The 26,369-nt window shown below is 51.3% G+C and overlaps 1 protein-coding gene across 2 annotated transcripts; it reads right to left on the bottom strand.

Moving 5' to 3' along the window:
* Nucleotides 1-470: 470 nt before the first annotated feature.
* ULK3 (unc-51 like kinase 3) lies at nt 471-20,452 on the bottom strand. Of its 2 annotated transcripts, none has more exons than XM_090029141.1 (16): nt 20,306-20,452; nt 18,439-18,579; nt 18,010-18,130; nt 17,368-17,472; nt 16,542-16,685; nt 15,520-15,602; nt 12,708-12,863; nt 12,349-12,454; nt 11,803-11,843; nt 10,879-10,981; nt 10,512-10,576; nt 7,684-7,762; nt 7,512-7,552; nt 6,566-6,613; nt 6,295-6,361; nt 471-3,113 (listed from the first exon to the last, which is right to left on the bottom strand). In XM_090029141.1, the coding sequence occupies exons 1-16, from the start codon at nt 20,435-20,437 to the stop codon at nt 3,097-3,099; spliced, it is 1,449 nt and encodes a 482-aa protein (XP_089885267.1). In that variant the 5' UTR covers nt 20,438-20,452; the 3' UTR covers nt 471-3,096. The 2 variants fall into 2 exon arrangements, with proteins under 2 accessions (XP_089885267.1, XP_089885268.1); XM_090029142.1 differs by having other exon boundaries at nt 7,512-7,549.
* Nucleotides 20,453-26,369: the final 5,917 nt, after the last annotated feature.

Here is a 26,369-nt window from a genome sequence, read left to right as displayed (position 1 = left end):
AAGGTGGGCAAGTTCTTTCTGCTGGTGGGGTTAAACCACCTTCAAGGTCTGCAGAACAGCACATGCCCACACTTTCTGCTGGGAGTGCAGCTGGCAAAAGTCATGTGGACAGGCATGCTCTGGCAGCTATGCTGTCAGAGCAGGTATCTGCCAGCAGAAGACTTATAATGTAGACCGGGGCTGTTGGCCTCTCCTGCTGTACGGCAGAAGGCACTTATGGACTCTCCCTCATCCATTGGCTGTTGTGGTCCCTTCAGCAGCTAGGTACCTTTCCAAGGAGGTACTTTGTATTCTGCTAGTCCAGGTGCTACATAGACCTGCCATAACACCCGTGGTGGCACGGGGGGGAGTGAGCATAGACAAAGGTCCCAGACAGTTCTCCACTTGCAAACTGTCATACTTTTTCTGTGCCCAGGTGGGTACAGGATGGTTCCATATTTGCGCCCCTCACTGAAATAAAGACTAGAAGATTTGGAACATTATTTATTAAAGACAACAATAAATTACATATTTCATTAAACCACAAATTTAGAGAGGACGTCTTAGCTGTGTGAGGCGCAGGAGCTGAGGAATGCCTCTTAGCAAGCAGCTGCTAAAATACATGTTTCCTGCCTCAGTTTAAAATGACCACTGCGTACAGGTAAAGAAGACCCTGGGCTTTCAGAAGCTTGCCCAATGCTCCAGCTTTCTGCACAGAGCTGAGCAGACAAAACCAAATCATAATGAAAAATACAAGCTGGGAAGTTCAGAGGAAGAGATGAATTAGGCTTAAAGTAGTTTGGTGTTCTCAGGGTAGGTGACATTTGTCAGTCCATTCTTTGATGTGGACTGAATGGAAGGAACATGCATCTCCAAGGCCATGTCTAGGGGAAAGTATTCAAACGGGTGTACCAATAAAAGTCCCTATGATTGGTCAGGTGCAAAATGACATTTCTATTGGCACATCTTTGTTAGGGGGTACATTAGATTGATTCCTAATGCACACATGGCCTAAGAACTTCAGGGTCTCTGATGGGTTGCAGCACCTCCAACAGAGAAGTTTCCAAAACCAAGAGCTAAGGAAAAGGTGGTGGTTAGACGCACTGATGTTTCAGATGGATCAGGACTGGACAATTCACCATTGAAACGCCTGAAATACCTGGGGGTGGGCAGCCAGGCCAAATTCTGATCTCTTTGGGAGTCTTTCCATGGCCTCTACGGGGCAAAAGTTTGGTTCAGAGAAGACAAGCATGGGCAAATGAGTCTGGGATTGTCAAGGAGTTTGAAAAATCTAGGTCACAAAGCTCAGGGCGAATATGATTCAAGCTGGTAAGCATGGAGACAATAAAAGGCACAGGTGGAGGTCCAGTGTTCATGAGGTTAGAATGACTTTCTTGGGTCACTTTGTTTGCCTAGGTTCTCTGCAGGACAATATTGTTGCAGACTTAAGAGAGTGCTGGGTGGGGAGGGATTATTTAAAAAAAAGTCCATGATACTTAAGCACTCAGTAAAATTCCACTGCAAGGTGACGTATTGTCAGAGATCTCTAATATAGGAGCCAGGAGGCAATTATTCCATGGGTGAAGGCACATCTGGATCACAGCACAGCATTTTAGTGCTTTGCACTGCATAAAATAACAGCCTGAGCTCATCTCTGCTGTTCACGTGAGCATCTACTTTATGGACTTGATCCTACTGCTTGGGATCAAACCTCTGCCTACTCAACCCCATGTATAACCTGGTCTGATTTCCTGTTCTTTCAAGAGTCATCTACGCTACTGGCTTGATTTCCAATCAATGCCACACATTTTAAAAATGAGTCACTGAGATAGCTAAAAAGTCAGATTAGGCTCTTAAAAATAAAAGAAAGAAAGAAAAAACCCCAAAGCATTAAATTACAGGTTATAAAATCCCATAAATTGAACTTCAGTCGCTGCAAGGGTGGTTTATGCTGAGAACAAAGATCATTGGGATCTGCAACCTAGACTACAGGCCTGATCCAAAGCCCACTGCAGTCAATGAAGGCATAGATTTCAGTGGCCGTTTGGATCAGCCTCTCACGAATGCTTTTTGCTTCAGAGGTGATGGGTCTCAATCCTGTAAATTGCTGAGTGCTCTCAGCATGCACTGACAGCTCGGAAGATGCCAAGACAACAGACTCAGTGCAGAATCGGGCCAAAAGGAAGCAGATACAATTATGCACATGCCTTCCTTTTTTTTCTTTCTTCACAGTGTGGACAGAGAGCCACCTGCTGGCCACACTTCACCAAGCAAGGCAGAGAAAAGAGATTAGAGAAAGGTCTAATAGGTAAGAACATGTGAGGAGAAGGGAGTATTGGCCCCACTTTCTAAATAGCTGAGATAAGAGTGTGGCCTGCTGTGGTCAGGGAGTCTGCCTCGGGATAGAAAGGAGCTACTGGGGCTTATACAGAAATGTGTTAATGCTATCCTGCAGCTACACAGAGACTGGGGCGGATGGACCCCACAGATCCTCTATCACCCTGCTAGGAAAGATCCCCTTGAGAGGGTGCAAGCACCAGAGGGAATCAGTAAGGAAGGCAACATGTGGTCCCCCTGCCAGTGCCTCACTCAACAGCACATTGGCCACTGTCCCTGTAAAGAAATACCATCAAAGCATCCCAGCTGTATGATCTGCCTTAAGCTTCCATTACCTTGGAATTCGCTTCCGTTCCCTGGGTCATGCACATTGCTGAGTTTAGGCCTACACATTATAATACTAATGTTCTCTTTTTACATTCATTTTACTTCACATTTGCTAACACTATCAGTATTCCAACTTTCCCCCCAAATATATATATATATATATATACACACACACACACACACACACACACACTCTCTTTCTCTCTCTTGCCATATATACAGATATGTACACACATACAATCATGTTACAGTGCATATAGTGACAGTCTGGATAGAAACCTGTATTCTATAAATAAGGTGTCTAAAATCACCTGGGGGGGGGGCGGCTCTGTTTAAAGATAATCACAAGGCGATATATTTGTGCACGATTCCTGAATGGGAAGTCCAATGAGAAGAGGTTTGTCCACATCTGTCGCCCGTGGGTGCTGTATTGATTCCACGCTTACTTGAGAACTACTGCAGAGTACAGGCTGCGGCACAGGAAATACAGGGTGTAAGAGAAGAAATAGAAGTATATTATATTATTTAGCTTGTAAGCTCTTCCCTGCCTGGGACCATGCTTTTGTTTTGTATTTGTACAGCATCAAGCACTTTTTCCATGACCAGGGCTTGAAGGGACACCTCCATATGAACAAACAGATGGCTGAGACCAGGCATGTGATTAGTGATCAGCAGGCTTGGGGGTTTGCTATGACAACCAGTAAATGTTATAGAGAGGCCCCTTAGGTACTCTACAGAGTAGGTGACAGGCCCTGCCCCAAATAAGAAAATTTAGAACCTTCTTCAGGAGTTGGACTTTGGCAAGGCAGTGGAAAATATAGACACAAATGTATATAACCAATGCCCCACACAACAGCACGGCCTTTCTATTTTCTTTTCCACTTTCTTGATTATGGAGAGATCTCTTGGGAACCAGAAGCAATTCTCTTTAAAATTCATAGATTTCATAGACATTATGGCTGGAAGGGACCTTGGAAGATCATTGAGTCCAGCCCCCTGCCCCAGGGGCAGGAAGTCAGCAGGGGTCAATTCACCTCCATCCCAGCTCCTTGAAGAATGGTTCTTGTCATAAAGCCAGTCTTAGCCCATGTACTCTCCTTACTAATGCATGGAAGGGAGACGATGGAGGAATGAGGTTAGTGAATGGCTGGAGAGTGGCATGCTGTACCATTCCCCCAGCCCTAGCAGATGCCCCTCCTCTGTTCAGTCAGGAAGGTAGTGGCTGATCAGGGCCGAGGACAGTCAGCTTCACCGTGAGCTGGTAGCAACATGCAGTTAAACATGTGTATAACCAGAGGACAACCTAATGCAGTGCTGGGTCTGGTGAGGGCAGTTTTTGTTTCCTGCCCTTCTGTCCCAACCCACTCACCCAACACACTTGTTCGATCTGGAGCGCCCTCAGAGCTTTACACTGAATAAAAGCTATTGGGATGAGTTGGGGCTGTGGTTTATTCATCCAGGCATGATGGAACTAAACACAATATTAACAAGCTGTCAGGGAGGGATGCTACCATGCTAACCTCTTGGAGGTTATTGTTGGTAATGCACAGCTGCTGCTTGCATGCCATTTCCTACCTTCTACAACGCTACAGTTAATTTTCATCCTGACCTGGCCTACCTCACCATAAAATCCTCAGGGTCTGCTCCAGTGCCCACAAGAATCCCTCTGCACCAAGGGTGCTAGGCCGTAGCATACATTGCTATCTGACTGCCTCACTCTGTCAGCTGGCAAATGGCTTTGGCCTGAGGTCTCCAGGCAGATGTGCCCAGGAAAAGAAGTAGGAGGTGATGGCAGTGGGCTCTTTAGCTTGGGCAGGGATATCCCTGCAGTGGCTGAAAGAAGAGTTGGCACCTTGCCCACTGTAGAGGAAGACTGCGAGATTCCTGTTCAGTTTGGCAGCACTCAAGAGCTCATTGCAGCAAAGATGCAGGGTTAAAATCAACGTCATTATAAAAGGCATCCTCCAGGGAAGGAAGTGATGGGCTGAGCTCTCCATTTCCTACCCATCTTCTTAGCATGGAAAGCCAAAAATCCTCTCCTACCCCTGCCCCATCTGCTTCTGCAAGGGGAGGCCACGGGCTACACAGAGCCTGCAGCCAAAAAGCTACTCTGCTCTGTTAAATCTAACAGGCTTCTTCAGCAAGCAAGGAAGAAGAAACAGCAGGAAAGGGAAGGGTGACATGAGGAATGCAAAAAGAGGAAGGGTGACAGGAAAATATCACTGCCCCCGATTCAATGTGAACTGTTCAAAGTAGGTTTCCATAGTCTAGTTACTGTAAGCAGTGGCCTGAGTGCTCCAGATAAGGGGTGTCAATCTCATTGGGCCTTGCCAGGCCAGATCAGGCCTGCAGAGCTCCTACCAAGGGCTCCAAGCCACCCCATACCAAGCCTGAGAGGGTTCGGATCAGCTGGTACAGAACCACGTGCACAGGAAACTATGTGTAGAGATATTCAAAGGGATGGCATGTTCCCTGGTCTGTGCTTGCTTGAGATCCCAAGAGTGCCCTGCTCCCATAACCTATTCCCAAAGCTCCTGGGGAGGAAGAAACACTGAACTGCAACAGCCCCCTCAAGGGCTCCTCTTGTCCATCCCAAGGGGCCAGTGCAGGCACGTTCCCTGCCCCACATTCTCTGGAGCTCTGTCCTTTGCAGATGAGCCCTGCCAGCCAACCACAGAGCCAAGACTTTTGTGTCTCCTTCAGTTCAAAATCTGCCTCCCTGGGCCTCTTGAGACCACCTACATGGCCCCACCTCAAACCCTTGCCCTGCCACTCACATGGCCTTATATGACCTCCACAATCTATTCAGTGAGGGATAGGCATGCAGGCTGGACAAACAGCCCCCTGCCCTACCCAGTGTCCTGAATGTGTTCAAGAACGAAGAAGAGATCCTCAGGGCAGCCCTTTGCCCCATGAGAAGCTAAATGCTTCTGGGAGAAAGGGGGTAATTTGTTCCAGTTAAGAACTTGAGCACAAAGGAGAGAGACGAGCAGCTACCTCAGGATTTTCCCAAGCTATAAGGCAAAGGGCACAGGGATTTTTCCTATGCCATTCCAACAGGAGGGGAAAACTGCTCCCCCTTATCCACCGCATAACACTCAGAGGGGAACAACGCCGAGGCCTGAACCTCAAGAGCAGGATTCCTGTGCTGCAGGAGAGAGGTGACAGCCACCATCTTCTCACCATCTCTGATCCCTTACAGCAAGGAGCGGGGCAACACCTGGGTCTTCTCCTTTCCCATCTGTGAATACTTCTGCCTTTGCTAGTGCCAAAGGTCCCACCAGAAAAGAAATTTCAGAAGCAAAGGGAGCTGGTGGGGGAGGTTAGAGGGACACACACTAAAATCATTTGGGGGAGTTAGACCACTAACCACTCCTCGGTGGGGTGGCATGAATAGCAGTGCTGCAGGGGTGCATGGTGCCTTAGAGGCAGTGAAGGGAAGGGACATCAGGAAAGAGAAACCACCCAGAGCCGAGTGCAGGGGAAGGGAACCATGTGCAAGCAGAGAAGGGAAGGCAGCTGGAAGGGAGCTGAGCACAGCAGGGTAGCAGGTGGACTGGACATCACAGGACATAGTGGGAGCGGAGCAGTGCAGGTAGCAGGGAGGCAGCAGCCATTAAGAGGGGACTTGGAAGCAAATATCACACTCACAGCTCCGGACAGAATCCGACAGCATCTCCTTGCCCATGGACCGTGCCTCCCACTGCGCCTCCCTCATCTGGAAGAGACAGAGGGATGTTCTCCTTACACACACTGGCCAGGGCCACTCCCAGATCCCCCAATCCAGACACCCAGAAGAGAGCCCCTCAAGATCCCTTCATCCCCACATAACATCACTCCCCCTACCCAGCCATCTTCTTACCATGTAGCTCCAGTCACAACCCCACGCCCTGAGCTCCCCCTCCCCATGACCCTGCTGTACCTTGATCTGTTCTTTCAAGTATTCGGCCCGGCCCATCAGGGTCTGAATCTGCCAGAGACATAATCAGTCACTGATCTCTGAGCGCAATGCTGAGGAGACACAGCTGAGTTCCCACCAGCACCTAGATGCCAGCCCAGGAACTGGGGCAGCCCAGCATAACAGCCTAGTGTGAGCATCACCCCAAGGCAGGGAGCCAAGTTTGATGCCCTCAGATGAGACTGAGCCTTGGGAGAATCTAAGTTCAGTCACTTCCCCTCTCTGTATCTCCACTTCCCCATGTGTAAACTGGAAGATAAAGCACTACCTAATGATAATAAACAAGTGCTTATTGTAATCCAGGGCAGAGAATATCAGTCTGCAAGTAAAAAAACAATGGCAGAGAACCCACCCTATCCCACAGTCCTCTGCAGCTGTGCTAAGGTTGGTGAGATTTGAGCCACTGGAAGAACCCAAGGTGCATGTGGGCTGTGTCTCTCTCCTTCTCTAGGCAGATGCAGAGGCAGGGGCCTCCACAGCAGGTTGTTGGGACAAAGGGGTTGAAGAAGCTGTTTTAGGATTTGGAAGGCCAGGAGGCAGCAGCACAAGGGCTCTCTTTGCTCTCTTTCCTGCCCTGGCTCCTGCTGACAAAGAGACTTTCCTGCTTGCCCAGCTTCTGGGTTACTCTGACCTAGCCCAGCCCGAGAGGTTCACGCAACATCGTTCCCCACTGTCCACCCGCCGAAATGTTGCCCTTGGGAGCAGAACTTCTGCTGCTCCCCGTGGGAGACTCCCACCCACTCCAAGATTGGCCGCTGGCACAGAGCCCTCAGTAACTTTTGGGGCACTAGTGTCACTCATCTGTGCTCTAGAGGAAGGGAGATCAGAGCTCCCAGGCAAATGCCAAATCATAGGATGCCTGTTAGTGAAACCCTGCCTCAGGGGCAACGGAACAAGTCTGCCACTGTACCTCGGCATGAAGCAGCTCTCTTCTCCTCCCCGCAGGCTCTGCTGGAGAAAGTGAACAGGACACATTAGAAAAGAGCACAGTCTGTTATCAGACAAAGTCCCATCTGTGCCAGGCCCCTCCTGGCAATGCCAGTCTCTGCCAGAGCCAGACCCCATTGCAGGCCAGGACTCACCAGCCAACATGACCAGTAGCTCTTCCAGACTCTGTTGGTAGAGGTCAAGGGTGTCACAGTCATCCTTGCCCTCCTCCTCCTGGAAGAGAGATGCCAAGAGGTTACTCCCAGGCTCACAGGCACTGTACAGGTAGAACTGATGGGCCAGATCTAGAGTCATGTCACCTGGACAGTGTGCCTGGAAATTTGGCAGCATTCGTTGCTGTGGCTCTCACAGCTGTGGCAGCTGTTGCGCCTGCTACCACCAAATTTTCAGCCCTGCACACCAGATGACATGGCTCCAAGCCAAGCTCTTCCTGGTAACGCCAGGAATCCAGGAATCTAGGAATCTGGTCTGCAGCAATGAAAGCTGCCACCATGCACCCTGACACCCAACTTCCAGCCCTGTCGGGAACCCTCCAGGCTTGAAAAGGCAGCTCTGTGGGCTGGATCCCACCTATGAGCCATCTCTCTTTGACACCCCTAGAGTAAAACATTATACTACTATCCACAGATCACCCATGGTGCTTTTCACCAGCAGATCTCAGAGCATATTACAAAGGAAGTCAATACCATTAACCCTATTTTACTGATGGGGAAACTGAAGCATAGGCAAGGGGAAGGGAGACATCCTGGGTCCCCCCAGTGTCAGCATTAGAGCTGGGGAAACCACCAAGGTGTCCTGAATTTGAGAGAGAGAGAGATGCATTAAGATGGGCCCTAGCCTTTCACTTGGGTGTGGCAGCTATAGAAATGAAACAAAAAAGTTTTGGAGTGGGTAAAAACCAGACCCTTGGAATCCAGGAGAAGGACCATTGGGGAAGAAAGTATAATCTTGGTCCCCACAAGTGGTAATGTCCAGAGAAGCCAGGCATGTCTAAGCTTTAGATAAATGGCTATGCAGACAGACTGTGAAACTCTTTGCCTCCCCCCACCCCCCCAGCAGGATCCCCTTGCCTTCCCCCCCCCAAGCAGGATCATTAGCCTTGATAAAGCTTTCTATGCCACTGCCTTCACTGCTGAGCAGGTTCTTGAAAGGGAGACTCACAGCTGCTAAGCTGGTTGGGGTGGAGTGCTGTGCTCTAGGCTGACTGAAAGCATCACATATAGGCAAGAGGCCTTATGCCTGAAATGGCTGCAGAAAGACAGAAAGAAGCCAACATGCAGCTGACTCTGAAGCATGAGACACAGTGAAACAATGGTCCAGAACATGCAGGCTTCCTAAGTCCTAAATAGGTATGACAGAAGGGACCTGCAGCACTCAAGCTTCTGCTGCTTGAGCTAACAGAGAGCTACTGCAGCTATGAGTGAGGAGCATGAGGCTGCCACTAGACAGGCACCCTCATCATATTACAACTCCATCTTTGATCACACTGGAGCTCTGGGGTAGAAACACTGACCAGAGAGACTAAGCTCTTGCTCGTTCTCTCTTTAGACTGCAAAAACAATGGATACACACTGATTTAGGCTGTGAGGATGATTAAATGCAGGCAATTGCATGTCCTGTCCCCTGGTCCATCTGTCAAGGAAGCAGGAGGAGAAAGCTTCTCCTCCCTATGGCCTCTGCACTCTTGTTTTGCCTGCATTTGCCAGGCTTTGTATGGGAACTCTGTCTGAAATAACAGGGGTGCTACTCCTTTAAAGAAGAAGCATAGGGGTTTAAGTGGCGAGTGGGGAAATCAGCTGTCACATACCCAGCAGGGGGGAATGAGCCCCGGGGAGGTGCAGGGACCTGCCCACAGTCCCACCACCAGGAAAGCTAGGCACAGACCCTGGGGGCACTTGCTGTCAGACTGTCCTGGTACAGCTGTGAAATCATTTTCTGCAATGTCAAGTAGGAGGCAGCCTCTCTAGGGCAATGGTTCTCAACCTGTGTAGACTCAAGGTCTCCCCCTCCATAGCTTTTCTGAATTTGGAGGCACCCTTGGCTGAGAACCACTGTTGTGCTGCCTCAGCTTAGCTCAGTGATTCTCAACCAGCAAGCTGCCACAGCCAAGTGAAATTGCCTCATGCACCTTGTAGAGAGCCAGGCCAGTTCCTGCTACAGCCCTTCTTGGTCCAGCTAGCCCAGTTCTACCTAGCGGCAGCACAGCAACCTGGAGATTTATCTGTGCATTTCTTGTTTCCCCGATCTGTTGGCACCACTGCCAGATAGAGCTGCCCAGGGAGAAGTGTGCCGGGTTGAACGAGGAGAGGCTGCATCCAAACCAGGTGCTCCTGTCTGTATTAGCATTATCAGATAACCTGCCACAGCTGCTTCACAATCTGGCCCCACATGAGGCACATGGGACAACTTCACTTGGCTGTGGTGGCAGTGGCGCCCACACCACTACACCCCTGAAAGGGTCTTGTAGGTCCCCTGGCTGAGAATTGTGGCCCTAGATCATTTGGGTTCTAATTTGCCAAAGCAGGCGAGCACGTGTCTACCCTGCCCACTAGGTGCACAGCCTGGTTGCTTTCTCAGTGTGCTAGATGGCAACTCTGGAGTCCTGGGTTCTCCTCCCAGTTCTGCTGGGTGATGGGGGCTGTGGGTCACTTCCACCTCCTCGTATGTATTTCCCCACCTGCAGAGCAAGGAGAGCAATGCAGCCCACCTTTAGTACAGCAACATACATTTACCCTTACTCAAGCCCCTGAATCAAGCCCCTGAAGCTGTGCGCCTTGGTGAGTCAGGAGCAGAACACCATTAATTCCCCCAAGGAGCATTCTCTCTGCCTGTGATGGGTGTAGCTCTGTCTGTGGATGTCTCCTCTCATCTCCATGGCCACCCCAGTGCATCAGATGGTGGAGGAAAGACAGCAACAACTCTGGCACTGTGCTTCTTCCAAGTCATGTCCCCCCGGACTCACCTTAGCGATGGCTGCTGACGCCACCTCCAGTGCTGCATATAGGCGAGGCTTGTCCTTGGACATTTCTGTAGCAAGAAAGGGAGAGGACTTAGAGCAGCATGAGCCCCAGAGGGTCAGTCTTGGAGGGGAAACCCGTCTAGAGAAGAGAAACCAGGACCTATTGTAGTGACACAGCAAGCAGAGCAGCGCCCCCATGCTGGCAGCCCTCCAGCCTTCCAAGATGGAGTCAGCATCTTCTTCCATTCTGGGCACATGGGACAGCCTGCTTGTTATTTCTTGCCCCAAACCAAGGCCCCTTGTTCACATCTTAGGGAAGGGGCATAGACCACAGAGATTGGAAGAGGGTTTTGCCACTCCTGGGTGTTACCTTTGAGGATATCTCTGGTGGGGTGGCCCTGCTGCAGGAGGGTCTTGTTGTTGGATGCAACCAGCACCTTCAGCTCCTCCGCTCGTGAAATGTATTGATTCACCTAAAGAAAGCAAGAGGACACGGGGCTTACAAATCTCACTGAGACACTGAGGTATCATTGCCTGCACAGCACTGATACTGGACCCCTGATGGGGTCCCCCTGACCCCACGGGCCTCCATGTTGAGCCAAAACACCCCCTGCTTCACCTAATGAGAAAATGTTGAGTGCATTGCTCTGCTGCCCACACCTCTCCCCTCACCTTAATTCTCCTTCCTCCAAACCAACCACCCTTCACTACTGGACCCTCTTCATGTCTGTGCTTTAGCCCAGGGGTGGCCAACCCATGACATGCATACCACAAGTGGCATGGGCAACCTCTGTGTGTGGTATGGGGCAGATCAGGGAGGGAGCAGGGAACGCAGCAACAGACAGGGCAAGGAGTGGAAAGAAGAATATCAGACCAGGCAGGGAGCAGAAAGCCAGAGCAACAGATCAGACCAGGAAAAGGGGATCAGAGTGATACTTGGAGAGGGTGTGGGGCTTACCTTGTGGCACACCTGCAATAAAGGTTGGCCCACTGCTTTGGCCTCCAGTCTGAACCTTATTCTTGCCCAAAACCCTCTCTCCAGTATGGGAGTCCTACCTACCAAAGGCACAGTCCCCATCACAGCAGTTTATACTGCTCACATTGTCACTTCACATTCTCTAAAGCACTCATCTTTGCAAACCCCATCAGTTAGGGCAGCATTATTATACCCATTTTGAGGATAGGGAACTGAAGCAAAGAGAAGCTAAGGAATATGCCCAAAGCCACCAAGAAGCCAGAGGAAGAGCAGGCTAACTGCTGGGCTCTCTTTCTTCCACCAGGGTCTTACACACACCTTTGACTTGATCGCTTCCTTTCTGCGAGTGTCGGTTTCATCTGTAGAAAAGAAGACGACGACCACAGTCAGCAACTGAGTCAAAGCCTCCCCTGGTTTTGTTGTCACTGAAAACATGACCAACCCCCCACACACGGTGCTTGGGAGCCCAGTCATTTCTGGGCTGGATAAGGCTCTGTAGCTAGTGGTGTGACAGTGGTGATGGTGGTAGGGGTGAGCCATGGACTCATTAGCTTCACTTGCTTCCAGCTATGCCCATCTCCTAAGAAGAACCATGAAATCCTCTCGCCAACCTCCACCCTATCCTGGCAGCCCACCTACTGACTGGGTGAGCTTGTTCCCACAAGGCAGACCAGGACATCAATGAAAGTCCCCAAAGGAGAGGGTTCTGGTGGGGATCAGCTCTGTAGCAAGGGCTGCACTAATGACAACTTCCCCAAACGAGCACTTGTCTCTAGTGACTGCTCTGGGCAGAGTCCCCATGGGACCCCTGGGCCATGCTGATGGCCCCAAGGGAAAAGTGAAGAAACAGGACTGATCACTCACAGTGCAGAGCAGGGACAAAATACTCCAGGGCCTTGCAGTAGAGAGAGAGGGCAGCAGAGGCATCTCCCTGCTGATCCTTCTTCACAGCCTCCACTACCAGGGCAGTCTGGCAGAGAGAAGAGGAGGGAAGAGTGGGTTAGAAGAGGGCAGGGCTGGGATCTGTGAAGCACCAGTGCAGAGACCAGGACTGCATATCAGTCCACTCCCCAGTGAGCTCCCCTCAGAGATGCCCCCAGCATCAGCTCCACCAGACTCTCCACACTGTGAGCTGCCCCCCACAGCAGTTCCTTCTGGCCCCTGAACATGGCAAGTCCTCCTAGATGCCCTCCTAATGGTCTCTCAGACCCTGGTGCACTCACTGCTTTGCTCATGCTCTCAGCACTGGGCATGTGCTCCATGTCCACGAATGGGTGGCTGAAGAACTCCTTGAAGGAGATGCGCTTCAGGGGATCCCTTTCTAGGAGGCGCTGCAGAAGATCTCGGCACTCCTGGGAAAGCCAGGGCCGGCTGGGCAGCTGAGGAAAGAGAGAGATGCAACAGGCAGCTCAACCTTTGTTACCTTCTCGTGTCTGAGGTCTGCTCACTGGACACCACTCTGAAACCCGCTAGGTCTCCCAGCCACTCTCTTCCCTCCTCTCTTTTTCCCCCTCTAATGCCCAGGCTGTTCAAACACAAGAAGGGCATCACTCTTACCAACCACTCCCTGGATGGGCACTTCAAGGTCTCCAATATCAGAGACAGGGCACAGATCGGGGCACCTCACCCTTGACATTAGCATCCTGTGGCCCTGCCTGATGCAGACACCAGGCTCCCCAAAGCCCGGACTCCTGAGTCACTCCCCACTCACCCCCAGGAGACCATCAACACTCCCTTTCCCCCTCCCTGCAGCTGCAGGGGCTAAGCAGGCTCTGCAGCACCCCAAGCCCCTACCAGTTAGAGCCCAAACAGGACAGCACTATGCACTACTGGGTCATTTAGGTTTGCCAGCATGATCCTGTTTGACCTCGGATTTGACCAGTGTTTCAGGTAGAGCCAAGCAGATCATGTATGCCATGGAGATTCAGATGGTCAGGTTTCCCCCTGGCCAACCCATGGCACTGTGTGTCCCTGAGCTGTGATGCCCATATGCCAGGCCTAGCCCCCTCACTCCCCAGTCCCAAAGGCACTCTCTCCCTTTCCAATGGTTTCATGCCTGGCAGCAGGCACAAGAGGCAAAGCAGTAGTATAGAAGTGAAGGGGGGTCAGGGTCTGAAATTACAGCTGCCCAATGATTCAGTAGCTATAGCAGAAACTCTCAGGTGATGTTTCCACATGCTGTTAAATAGGAACTGGGTTTCACTCCAGAGAAGGCTGCATTATAGCAGTGGATAAGATGATCCCTAACTAAATGGTCCATGAAGTGCCTGGCGATCCCTCCAGATAAAAGCTGCCGCAGGAAAGTAAAGCAATACTATCTTGATCTTGATGCGACTGGTTACTTTGACTACAATGAGACATACAATGAGAAAGGGATTAATTTACCTCTCCCAGAGGGGCTCTGCTCCTCCTTGTGAGCGAGCTCTTGGTTTGACCTCCTATCTAGTAACACTACAGGTGGCAAGATGGGGTCTACTTTCAGATGTTGATCTCTTTCTGCAGTAATAAGGAAAGCAACAGGGCCACTGTGATGTGTGAAGCACTAAACACAGAAGTATCAAGGTGAGGCACACAGCCAACTCTAGCTCCAGCACTGCTGCCTGAATGAGGCCACAAGTAGAAATGTCTATGAGATTTCTCTCTAGAAAAGCATGGTCTGCTGTGACAGGAGCTGGCAGCCTCTGTCAAAGTACCAGCTCCTGGAATCGGGTGACGTACACAAGAATTTCACGTTTGGCTTTGTTTCAATATAACAGTTTTCTATATCTCGTGTTTCTGGAGACAATCGTATAAATTAGTGAAACTAAACCGGAAACAGGGAGTGAATATTTATCATTTAAAAATCTCTTGAATTAGGCTAATCTTGACTTGCTAAGGGCTTGACTCATTTTTTTTTTTACAATTCAGAGGTTAGCAACAGTGGACACCACCAGATTAAAGTTGCATTTTACAATAAGTTTCCCTAGCTGTGTGACACCCAACACCTGAGCTGCTTCAAATTGAGAGGGCTTTGAAAGACCTCGTTCTCAAAGTTTGTGCAGTCTTTGGTATTTTCTTCTGCTCAGCCAGAGGGAGGAGAGGAGTCCCTTCTACTTTTGTTTGGACTCGGTTTCAGTTTTGCTCCCTGTCAACTTCCTTCTAGGCCCTCCAGGCACCCATCTGATGCTGTGGAGTTTCAGTTATAGACGCCACGGGGAAGGGATTGCTTGTTGCTAAACAACTTCTTTTCACTGGAATTACTGGGCTTTTTAAAGCTTAACAGCAACCCTTCTCCTGTGTGTAGGTTTGGTAGAATATACAAGCCACGCACAAATACTCACACTCACGCTAACAACCAAATCTGACCCAACAACATCCCTTTCTTGCCACTTCCTGCCTGGCCCAAGTGTTTGCGTGGCTTTCCCCATTCCTCTAGGCCAGAGTGATGAAGATACAGTGATGGGCCAGTTCTGGCCATGTCATCCGGCCCAGAGGGGTCTTCATTTGGCACTTGAGGATCAGTGACAGCAATACTCGCTGCAATTAACATTGCTGTTGCTCAGCCCGCACCAAATTTGGACCCCTGAGGAGCCCTACAGTCACTCATCTGGTCTGCAGGTCCAAATGAGTTAGGCATCACTAGTCTAGATATTTCTTGCTCTCCTCCGTATGCTCTGCAAGGAGCATCTGCCCCATTTCCTCTTTGCAGAGCCCTCTGGGACTGCTGATTCTTCATCCCCTGCCCCATCTTTCCATCCTAATACTGCACTTTCTGTGCCCAGTCAGAGCAAGACCAGCAGCAAATCTGGAGCAAGTCCAGACCAACAGGGGCTGTCTATACCCCAGGGTGCGCACACACGCACACACACACACTGCTCTGGCTCCAGTGCAGGACCCTCAGTAAAATTAGAGTTCTCCTGGCCAGCCCCGTTCTGAATCATCACTTCTTGGCACTGGATCTATCTTCCACGTTTATTTTACCTACTCAGGCTTGCCAGGTTCAGTCCTACCCCCACTCCATGCACTTCAGAGGTACCCTAAGCAAGTTGGCATTACCTCAATTGTCCGGTTGCTGCGGATTTTCTCCTCCAGCTCAGCAAATGATTTGGAGGCAAAAGGTGGTCTCCCAAACAGTGCCTCTGCAAAGGAAACAAACACTGGGTAGATACAGAGCATGGAAAGAGGCTGCTGCTTTGTTCAAGGGGATGGAGCAAACAGACAGCTCGCAGGTGGGATCATCTTATAGAGGGGGGTACATGGGTGTGCATAGGAGGTTGGTGTACACTGTTTGGGGAAGTTCCCACAAGGGCTGAAAATACCAAAGTCTGTGATAGGAACAACTGAAGAACATCTCACAAGGACCTGGAGACCAAGGGTGGGTCTTGTGGTTAAGACACTGGACCTGGTTTTGCCACACTCTCCACGTATGACCACCAGCAAATCACTTAAGCCAGGCATGGCCAACCTGAGGCACATGAGCCACAAGTGACATGGGCGACCTGTATGTGTACCATGCAGCAGATCAGGGAGGGGACAGGCAGCATAGTGGCAGACAGGGCCGGGGAAGGGAATCAAGAGTGGCACTCAGGGAGGTTGTGGGGCTAATTTTTAGCATGCCTGCCGGAAACACTGGCCCCCACCAACTTAGATATATCAAAGCCTAATCTCTACTGAACTCGGTCAGGGTCAGGGCCTTTGTTTCAGTCCCCATCTATAAAACAGAAGAGACAGTCCTTTCCTATAACCCAATGGGAGAAAGTTATAATTTACAAACACGTATGCTATTGAAAGGACCACAGAAATAGCTAAAGGGAGAGAGAGAAGACCCCAGACTGAGTTCTGAACATCTGTTCTACTGATCTACCCAGTTCTACTGATCCAAGTGACTCAGATCAGGGGGCTTTTTTGGATTGAATGTATGGTTTGTCTGGCAGTGGTTCCAGGGTTTACAGTGGGAATACTAATAGACTCATGGCTCTGGGGGCATCTCTATTACCGACAGGTACCTAGAGAATCTCACCCATCTGAACAGAGTCTGGTCCCCTCCCCCTTCCCTCCTCTGGAGCAAAGTAACCCACCATAAAGAATCACACCCACAGACCACAGGTCCACACGAGCATCGTACTGCCGGTTGCACACCATTTCGGGAGCCATGTAGAGCGGAGAGCCCCGGAGAACATGTTTCTCATCCCATGGAGACATGTGCTGGGCAAAGCCAAAATCTGTGGAGAGTGTAAGCAGGGAAAAAGGGGGAGTCGGAGACAGAGGAGAACGCATTTGAACAAGCTAACTAGTTGCAAGCTGGCTCATTAGCTCAGTATATTTGCACTGAGCTTTTGAGGCTTCTGCCACTAGGAAGCTGGTTTGAAGCTCAAAGTTGTTATCATGTAGTAGCCTGGATGGGAGGAATTGGGAGTGTGAGGCCAGCTGTCCACATCTATGTTATACACGAAAGACAGTGACCACTGAAACCCTTACTGGAAAGAGGCCTCGGACTAAGTGAAACACTGGATTCCTTTTTGTTGCTCGGGTACAGATATAGGGGGTGTACCTGAAGATGCTCCAGCCAAGCTCTGGGGAGGAGGACATGGCAGGGTAAGGCCCACACCCATAAAGATCAGGAAATCCTAAAGGTTTTTGTTTTGGGGGTTTTTTGGGTGGGGGGAGTGGGGGGAGGGACAGGATGTGATTTTTACCAGAGCAGAGACAGGGAGATGCACAGGGATCCCTGAGTCATCTCCCAGACCTGCACCTCTGGGGCTCCTTACAATAGCCCCTCAACTCCTCATCGGCTGTGGGGGCTTGTTGTGGAGGGGCAGACACCTCCTTTTTCCCCAAGCCCTGCGATTCCAGGAAGGGAGGTCTGAGCTGTGCAGCAAGCTCCCGTGTCCCTGCCCCCCTTACCTGCAAGTTTGAGTTGAGGATTCTCCAGGGAGCTGAGGAGGATGTTCTGGGGCTTCAGGTCCAGGTGGGAGATGTTCTTGTCATGAAGGAACTTCAGGGCAGATGCTGGTGGGACAAGCAGACATCATCTGAGATGGGAGGGACAGGTGGGTCGGACCCCATACTAATCTTCTGCCTTCCTGCCTCCCTTCCCACCACCTGTGAGACTTGCTGCACTTCCTTCAAGAGCCTCACCTTCTTCCTACCTAGGTCACCCCTCCTTACCTATCCCTTCCCTCCTCATCCAGATGTTTCCCACCTCCCATCATAGCAGAGATCTCAAGAGCACAGATATTAGCTCTGGTGCCCTGCCCAGCTTCCAGCTTGAATGGGGTGATTCCAGTTAAAAAGTCCCTGTCCCTGTGAAGGCGTTAAAGCAGGCGTGGGCAAAATGTGGCCCACAGGGCCCCTAAAAAATTTAGAAAATTAATGTTTATCAGCCCCTGGCTGCCTGTCATGTGGCCCTTGATGGCTTGCCAAAACTCAGTAAGCGGCCCTCTGCCTGAAAGAATTGCCTGCCCCTGAGTTAAAGTATCAATACCATCACCCCCAAAACACGGGGGCTGAGGGGAGAAGGGAGAGGGCCAGGGTCTCCATACCTACCAAGCTGCTGCAGGAAGATCCGTGCCACCTTTTCCGAGAGTATCCTCCGTGTCCGGATAAAACGAGACAGATCCCCCCCGGCACAGAACTCCATGATGAGGTAAATGTTGTTGCTGTCCCACTGCAAGACAGGCGGAGTCCATCACGCCCCTGGAGGCTGCATTAGCCACGTACCCAAAACGTGACACACAAGGTGCGAGGAAAACAGATCTGTCACCATTATGTGGGAGGCATTTGCTTGGAGGATGCCTGCTTCTCCACACGGGCACTAATACCCTAAGAAAGCCAGAGGCACTGCACTGTGCTTAAGCCAGCAGGTGACACCCACCCTTCAGTCCCACAGTCACCCATTAAACCAGAAAGACTTCTCCCCCGTGCCCCCCACACTCCTGTGAGCCCCCAGCCAGTTGGCGCACTGCTACTCTCCACCTGAAAGTCCTTCAGCTCCACGATATGTGGGTGGCGGATAGTTTTCAGGATCTTGATCTCTGTCAGCAGGTTCTCTACGGATGCCCTGTTTAGGCTTCTCTTGTTCACGCACTTGATGGCCACCACTTCTCGGCTGTTCTTCTATAAAGGGAACAAGACCCACATAAGTCTGGCTGGGATCAGGGTCCGGACCCTTCCCCAGATACTGACATGGCCATCCTCAACTCAGCAGCCAAGTTTTGTCATGTTCAAAATGCTCTTTGTGATCTCAGGGTCAGACATCTGTCCTTGCTGAGGGGGGTGACTTCACTGTGCACCTGCTCCATGGTTATTCCACCACCCAAAAGCCTGGGGCGCTGACTCCAGGTTCAAGTCCGCCTATAAAGACTTCTCGGACACACCCGGGATACAAGTGTTGGTTACATGATGGGGAAAGGGGGGCCCAGTGATTACCCTGTTTTTTGGGACACCTGGGTCTGGTTCCCTCCTCTGCCACAGGTAACCTGTACGACCACAAACAATTCACTGTGTCTCAGCTCCATGTCTGTACAAGAGGGGTAACAGCACTGCCCGGCTTCTTGACCTCAGGAATGTAGCACAGACTGAGAGAGTCCAGGAGGAAGGGGTGGGGGGGCGGAGGTTATGTGGTTTCAATCCCACATGGATCATGCCTTTTTTAATCCCACCCTGGCAATGTCATGTGGCATCCTACTGACCTGAAAGAGGCAAGCATCAGCCATCCCTCAAGCAACCATGCAAGATGCTGGTGTGAGGGCACAATGGGGATATCATGGGACTTAACGCATCACCCGGTTTAAGGGAAAAACCAAAACGCCCTTCAGGATTGGGCTGTGCTGGACAGGGCTGGACACAGGCATGGGTGAACCAGGTGGCTGCCCAGGGCCTGAACAGAAAGGGGGCCTGAAGATGGTAACTTAAAAATTATTATTATCATCTCTGGTGAAGGGGGACCTGATACTAAAAGTTTGTGCAGGGCCACCAGGAGTCTAGGTACGGTGCTCGTAGTGGGGTGCAGCATGGGGAAGTGAGACCCCATGGTCCCCCAAAGGAGACAGGCATTTTGATGCATCGTTCCAGGACGTGGGCCGAAGCCTGCCAAGGAAAGCTGTATGTACCCCTTGAGGAGGGAGGCCACTATGGGCACATCACTGATGGCTTGGGACACCTAAAAAGCAAAACAGGGACAGCAGTGGAGGGTAAAGGTTTGAAATGAGTGCACTGAGCAGAGCACGCTGGCCAGCGCCCACGGCCCCTGAATGAGTCCAAGAAGCCAATGGACGCTGCCTGGTGAAACTGCCCGGAGAGGTGGGTGCAGCAAGGGCAGGAAACCGGCCCTGCAGGTCTCGGGGAGCCTGGGGCAGAGCAGGGGCAGCTTGGCAAGGGCCAGGAGGAAGCTGCCCAGGGGGCCCCGGGGCTCTTCCAGGGAGCAGCTGGGACCTCAGCGGGACGTCCTGGAGGAGCCGGGGTGGAAGGGGGCTCCCCAGGCAGGCGTGTGCCCCGCTCTCCCCTTGCTGGCGGGCAGGGCGGCACCGGGGGCGCCACGACCCGGAGGAGCGGCCAAGCAAACCCCGCGGCCCAGAGCACCCGGGAAATGCCGGCGGCCACCCGGGCGCACCGAGGCAGGGCGGGGGTCACAGCTCGGCCCGGCCGCCGCTGGGGTAGGCACCGCCCCGCTGGCGGACAGGAAGCGGGGGCGGGGGGGGCAGATAAAGGCCCCTGCAGTGAGGGGCTGGGGCAGGGTGGCGCACTGGGCAGAGCCGGGGTCGGGGCTGGGGGAGCCGCAGGAAGGACCCGGCCCCCGCCCCCCCCGGCTCGGCTCGCGCGCCCCCCCCGGCCCGGCCCGCACCTTGCCGTAGGCCTTGTAGACGGTGGCGTAGGTGCCGCTGCCCAGGCGCTCGGTGAGCACGAACTCGGCCAGGCGCGGCGGCGCCCAGCCCGCCCCGGCCCCGGCCCCGGCCCCCGCCCCGGCCCCCGCCATGGCCCCCGCCGCCGCCGCCGGATGCCCGGATCCCGGCTGGCCCCGCCCCCAGCTCCGGCGCGTCCGTGCGTGCCCCGGCCGGGTCCCGCGGCGCCTCCGCAGAGCCGCCTCCCCCCCGTGGGGCAGCCCAGGCTGGGGGAGCCTCTGGGGAGGTTTTGAAGTCTTCCTAAAGCAGATGAACCCCCCCCCCCCGGCCCCTTTCTGGAGTGCAGCCCTCCTTATTCTGCCCGTTTCCTGCCTCCCATGGGCAGTACACACTGGGGGGGGGGGCAGCAGAAAGGGCTTCTGGGCTCAGGCCTTTGGCTGTAGCTTGCTGGCAGCAGGTTGTCCCTCCATCCTTGCACACTGCCTGGATGAGAGGTTTCTTGGGTTGTTTCCCCCTCTTATTCCTTCCCCTCCCCACAAGCACAGCCACATCCAGCTCCTACGCTCGCCCAACTACTGCTGCAAAGTTGCAGGGCCCGGCTTTCAACCTCAAGTTGACAGGATCCAGGTCTCCCTGCTCTTGAGTCTTGTTGAAGTGTCTGTGTAATCCTTCTACCAGGCACCAGAAGGCAGCAACAAGGGCCAAGTTCATTTTAGGAGTTTCACACAAATTGGCTTGAGCCCCCACCCAGAATAATTTCTGCCTGGCCGTTCCAACATGAACAAACTTCCCCACTTGCAAGCAATATCAAACTTTGAGCTCCAGGCATTTAATCCTTACTGCTAGATTTGCCAGCTGCCTGTCTGGGCAGAAAGCCCCTTTCTGGATGTTGACTCAGCAGATGGGACACCCCAAGGGTCCGTGTTCCTCCCATCACTCACAGTAGTGACCGATACAAGCCCAGCAGAAGTTGTGCCCACAGCCTATGTTCACTGTGTCTGTCAGGTACTCCCGGCAGATGGGACATTTGGTCTCCTCTTGAATACCGAGCACTGCTGTTACTGAGGCCGTAGCTCCTGGTCTCCTCAAAGCTTTCCTGGTGTCTTCTATTTTGTATGAGGAGGGGAGGCCAAGTTGAATAGTGAGTCCCATGGAGAAGAAGGCAGATAGGCAGGGAAGGAAAGCGGGTTGGGAATGAAGGACAGCCAGCAGGTGGGGGGTGCCTGTGGCTCACTCCCCCAGGAGAAGTAACATCCCTCCATAATAGAGATGGTCAGGGCAGATTTCCATTTTCTTTCTGTGCCCAAATGTCAGTTGACCAGCATAGTGCCCTGAGCCCTAGCTTTGGCATTTTCTAGTCTCCTGTCTAGCCCTCTTCTTGAAGCCGGTCCCCTGAGCGGCCAAGGGAGGGTTCAGGCCTCCTCTGGGTTGGTCGGGGCATAGGACTTTGGTTTCTTGTCTCCTGGGTGGATGCTATAACTGGTTTTTGGGCTAAAAAACAGGCCCTCCTACTTTCCTGCTTCTATCCTTGGGTTTTTGTTCTGTTAGTGCTGTGAATTATGGAGCTGTGTACTTACTCTACCAAATAGCAGCCTCGTGTACATGCTCAGAAACCATAAGGACCCTTTTGCATCCTCACAACACATGGACTAAGTTTGCAAACTGCATGAACAAGCTTGCATGCCTTCTGCAATGTATCTGAATACATGGAAGTCCAGCCAAACTTTGTTTTAAGAAAAACAGCCTGCTTCACTGCACGTGACTTTCTGGTGCACTCCAACTCCTTGAAGAGGTAAAACTCATTTCCAGGAGGTAAGCCAGAAGGTAGCTCTCTGAGAGGAGCATGGATAACCAAAGGGGGAGGGTATGGTCAAGGACCCAAAGGCCAGGTTTCAGAGTCCAGAGAGCAGGAGGCTGGGCCTCTCTCTAGCTTACTCATCTCCTCCTGGCCCCACATACCTTCCCAGTAGCATAATTTGCGGTGGGAGAACAGGACATCTGTCCAGGGTGCTGACTTAGGAAGAGCACCAGAACGGCCCCCAGCCCCACAGAGTCTGCACCTCTACTGCAGAAGCAGCCCCATGGCATTGCTCTTGTAGCAGCAGCCAGGTGCCCAGACACTGCCCTGTAGGAGCAATAGTCAGGATGACAGATAATGCTGTGGTTGCTATAGCTGGGAACTGTTTTAGCATCCCTGGTGTAGGTAAGGCTCCCATCCTGCTGCACGCACCTCTTGGAACCCCTGCCTGGTTCTTAAGAGCACATCCCTTTTCCCTTCCCCCTTTCCCTCCCTCCCCTTCACTTGCCCTCTTCTCTCCTGCAGGGTTTGCCCAGGACACAATCTCTATTTGTTATGGCTCTATATCTTTCCCTCCTGGGTGCTGAGCAGGCCAGCTTCAAGAGGAGGACTACAGTGGGCATGGGGCAATGCTTTGCTCACAGCTTCATAATCAGAACTCTGCTGCAAAGTGAGAGATGAACTTTTAAACTACTTCTTGTTGTGGGGGGGCTCAGAACCTGTGCACTTGCTCCCCACGCAAGTACTGTAACTGCTGATGTGCTGCTCTGAAGCCTGGGGGAGCACTCCTGAACAATCACTATTTCCAACAGGTATGCACATACTTGGGTGTTCATTTATTGAGCTAAAGATGGAAATAGAAACTAGACTCTGTCAGTGTTAAAATTGCAGTTGCATAGTTATTTAGGCATGTAAATGTGGAAAAAGATGTATCCCCTTGTGTCACACAGATAGCTCTACTCAGTTCCTTGGTCAAAAAGATTTGAAAATGAGAAGAAAGACTGAAGTCCCATGGAGAAATCGCCACTTCAGCAGGTTTCAGGAATGAAGTTTCAAGGTGAGAAGTGAAAGGTCCCATTCGGAGCAATCAAGTGATCGCAGGGGATCGATGACAGCCACTGTCACACAGTGATCCCTGGTAATGTCTGTGATGGCCAAGAGCTCCTGAAACAACAAAAACAACAAAGCACACAAAGATAAAGATACAGAACCATTTTTGTCATACAAGAGAAGCAGTATTCACAGGCACATGTTGCTAACAATCATTTCATGCCTTGTACCTTATGTGATTGTTTAACATTATGTCTAATGTAAACTGGTATAAAATTAAATCCTGTTTACTTGGAAGAACAGTCTAAAGGTGTGGTAGCACATCGATTTATTTTACAGGCCTTTGAATAAGGAACCAGGAACTACAAATAATAAAATGCTACACCAGTAACAGTTTGGGATTAAGGAATCAGCCTCACCTATCCATTATTTTTATCACAGTTTAGTGTGTAACCCTTGCAATGGTTTTATCATGCTGTCCTTTACTTATGTATCCTAACGTAGAACCTATATAGCATGTGTGCTTGTGTGTGATCTCCTACCTCTCACCACAAAAACGTTTATAATACAAATGGTTTGAAGCCTTGAACCAACTCTCTTACCAAATTACAGATTTTTTTTCATATGAATGCCTGTGGTTTCCTCCTTTGAAACAATGTTTTCAGTTGAGCAAATTATTTATGCTGGTATTTAAGGAGACACATTACTAGAGGGAACTTTAAATCAAACATAGGTATACGATGTGAAAGGAGCAAGCAATCGATTATCTTGTGATCTGGGGGGGCCTCCTTATGGGAACTTGGGGCTTTTGACAGATTGCACATTAATGTTTTAGTCCATACCAAAAAAATACGTGTATAGCTCCCCTCCTGCTCCTTTGCCTGTCTGCACACTCATTCACTCAGCTACTTCTCCATTTTCTGCCAGCTGCCTGTGTTACAGGAAGTTCCTCTGAATAAAGTCCTGTTTGCATTAAAAGCAGGATAGGTCTGTACTGGACTCCTCCTAGCCCTGGATGACACAGTCCCAGCTGGAAGTAATATTTGGAATCACCAAATCTTTGAAGACCCTTGATAGGCAAGCGAGTAGTCACCTATGTTTGGGACTTCCTTCCACAAATCCTTTTAACTTGTTTTGTACAGGCAGCAATAGTATTTTCAGAGGCAAGAACTGATTTCAGGTTCTGGAAATGTAAGAAACATTTCTGGTAGCTTACAAGAAAAGCTGCTAGGCCTTGGTTATGCAAACATCTCTCTAAACACTTAAGTTTTCTCAGGCCAGTCTTACCATTGAAATCAGTGGGACTACTCACAGGTAGGGGTACACAGATGGAAATTTTGGGGGCCAATACTGATAGCTGATTTTTAAGGAGGCATATTGGCTGATACTGATCCAATATCTGATATGCAGCCTGGCAGCATGGAGAGCTGCGTGCAGCTGGTAAGTCTGTTGTGGTGGACAGGAAGCGGGGAGGGAAGGGGCATGGGGAGGGCAGATAAAGGCCCCTGCAGTGAGGGGCTGGAGCAGGGGCTGGGGTAGGCACTGCTGGGGCAGGGTAGGGCACTGGACAGAGCTGCGGCTCATCCAGGGAGGGGGGTGCAGCTCCCACTGCTGTACATTAGGGCTATGCGAGGCTTCGGACAGAGCTTCAGATCCGAAGGAGCTTCGGATGCTTCGGCATCCAAAGCAGCATGTCCGGATTGACTTCATTTGGCTTCCCGAAGCGGTTCAGAGCTTCCAGAGCACTTGGAAAACCTTTGGAGCCGCTTCGGAGATCCTGCCATAGGGTATAATTGGGAAACAATGAAATCTCTATAACTTTGTTGGTTTTTGTCTGAATTGGATGAAATTTGCAGTACTTGTAGTCTCTGTAGAGAGCACATTGCTTTCCAAGTTTCAAGAAGATCAGTGCAGGGGCTTGGGGGGAATTGCACCTCAAATTCTTGAAAGCATAACTGATGTCACATATATGTGTTACAACACAGGGGGGTGAAAACTGCCGAGATGGTGGCCCTGGCTGAGGCCACAAAGCCTGCCAAGTTTCAAAAAGATTGGTGCAGGGGTTTTGGGGGAACTGTACCTGAAGCAGCAGACAAGCAAAACTCGTGCCATGGGTGACACTGCGTGTGTTAAGGCGCAGCGGGGTGACAGATGCAGGGATGGTGGCCCCTGCTGTGGCCATGACACCTGCCAGCTGTCAAGGAGATTGGTGCAGGGGGTTCTAGGGCCTCAGAGGCTTGTAGTTTGTTACTGCCCGGCTGGAGGAGATGGGTATAGGGTTACAGAGCTGTTGCTGTTTTAAGTGCAGTGTATTTGAACATTGGAAGTTGTGCTGTTTCTGGGAGTAAATAGGTGCTGTGGATGCCTGGAGACAAGTGAGGCTGGGGTTTCTTGGTGTTGGGACTCTTCAGACCAGAGGAATTTTGTGGGAAGCAACTTGGACGTAGTGCTGGGCTTCTAACCTTTATGCTTTGGCCCCACCTGGTTCCCTGGGCCCTTCCCTCTTGGCACGTGGCCCTGATCCAGCCAATCCTATCCCAGCTGCTTGCTTAGGAGCTGCCACCCTGGCTTCAAGTGGTCAAAAGGGCACAAGACCCTGATTCCATTCTTTCTGAAGCTGAACCAGGAACATGAAGCTCCAGCCCAGCTGCAAGAATGGAGGCCTGGGTGAGGGGTGTGTGACCCTGCAGTATGTGCACCTTGGCAATGGAGGCATAAAATTCCACTTTGTGGATTTATTGTGAATGGCAAGACAAGGGACAGGCACCATGAAACTAGGCCTCTGCTTTAACTGCCTTGTAACAGCTGAAGACTTTTGTAACACCGATGCTGATCCCAACCCCTTGGAAAACCTCCTAGAGGGTAGCAGGTGAATGTAGCAAATAATGGAATGAGGAAGCAACCACATAATGCTCTTCCCTGTATGTCTACACTGGGATTTACTTTTCAACTTCAGATGACCCTCAAAGAACCTGGGTCAGATCTTCTCTCTTACCCCATTACATCCTACCCTATACCCACAGCAAAGGTGTATTCCCTTGTGTCATGTGAGACAGACTGCAGCAGTGGCAGCAGGAGCCCCATCCAGAAGCTGCGTGTTGGTTGAGCCAGGCCCTTGCACACAAGCTGGGCAGGGTACAATTAGTTGTTGGGCACTGGTGGGCTGAATTAAATTGTGTGGTGGGCCAGATCTGGCCTGCAGGCTGTATTTTGCCCAC

The sequence above is a fragment of the Crocodylus siamensis genome, chromosome 15 (assembly GCF_052110815.1).
Source record: "Crocodylus siamensis isolate JL-2025a chromosome 15, ASM5211081v1, whole genome shotgun sequence".
Lineage (NCBI taxonomy): Eukaryota > Metazoa > Chordata > Crocodylia > Crocodylidae > Crocodylus > Crocodylus siamensis.
The sequence above is the reverse complement of the archived record's forward strand: the minus strand, read 5'-3'. Positions and strand labels throughout refer to the sequence as shown.

Bases quoted from the DNA above. Each gene is read 5' to 3' on its own strand.
- ULK3 (XM_090029141.1), bottom strand. From the start codon at position 20,437: ATGGCGGGGGCCGGGGCGGGGGCCGGGGCCGGGGCCGGGGCGGGCTGG. The intron at 16,686-17,367 runs GTAAGGGGGGCA...CACTCTCCACAG, and splicing joins TCCTCAACTCAAACTTGCAG to ATTTTGGCTTTGCCCAGCAC. The intron at 7,763-10,511 runs GTGAGTCCGGGG...TCTCTCTTCCAG, and splicing joins CGTCAGCAGCCATCGCTAAG to GAGGAGGAGGGCAAGGATGA.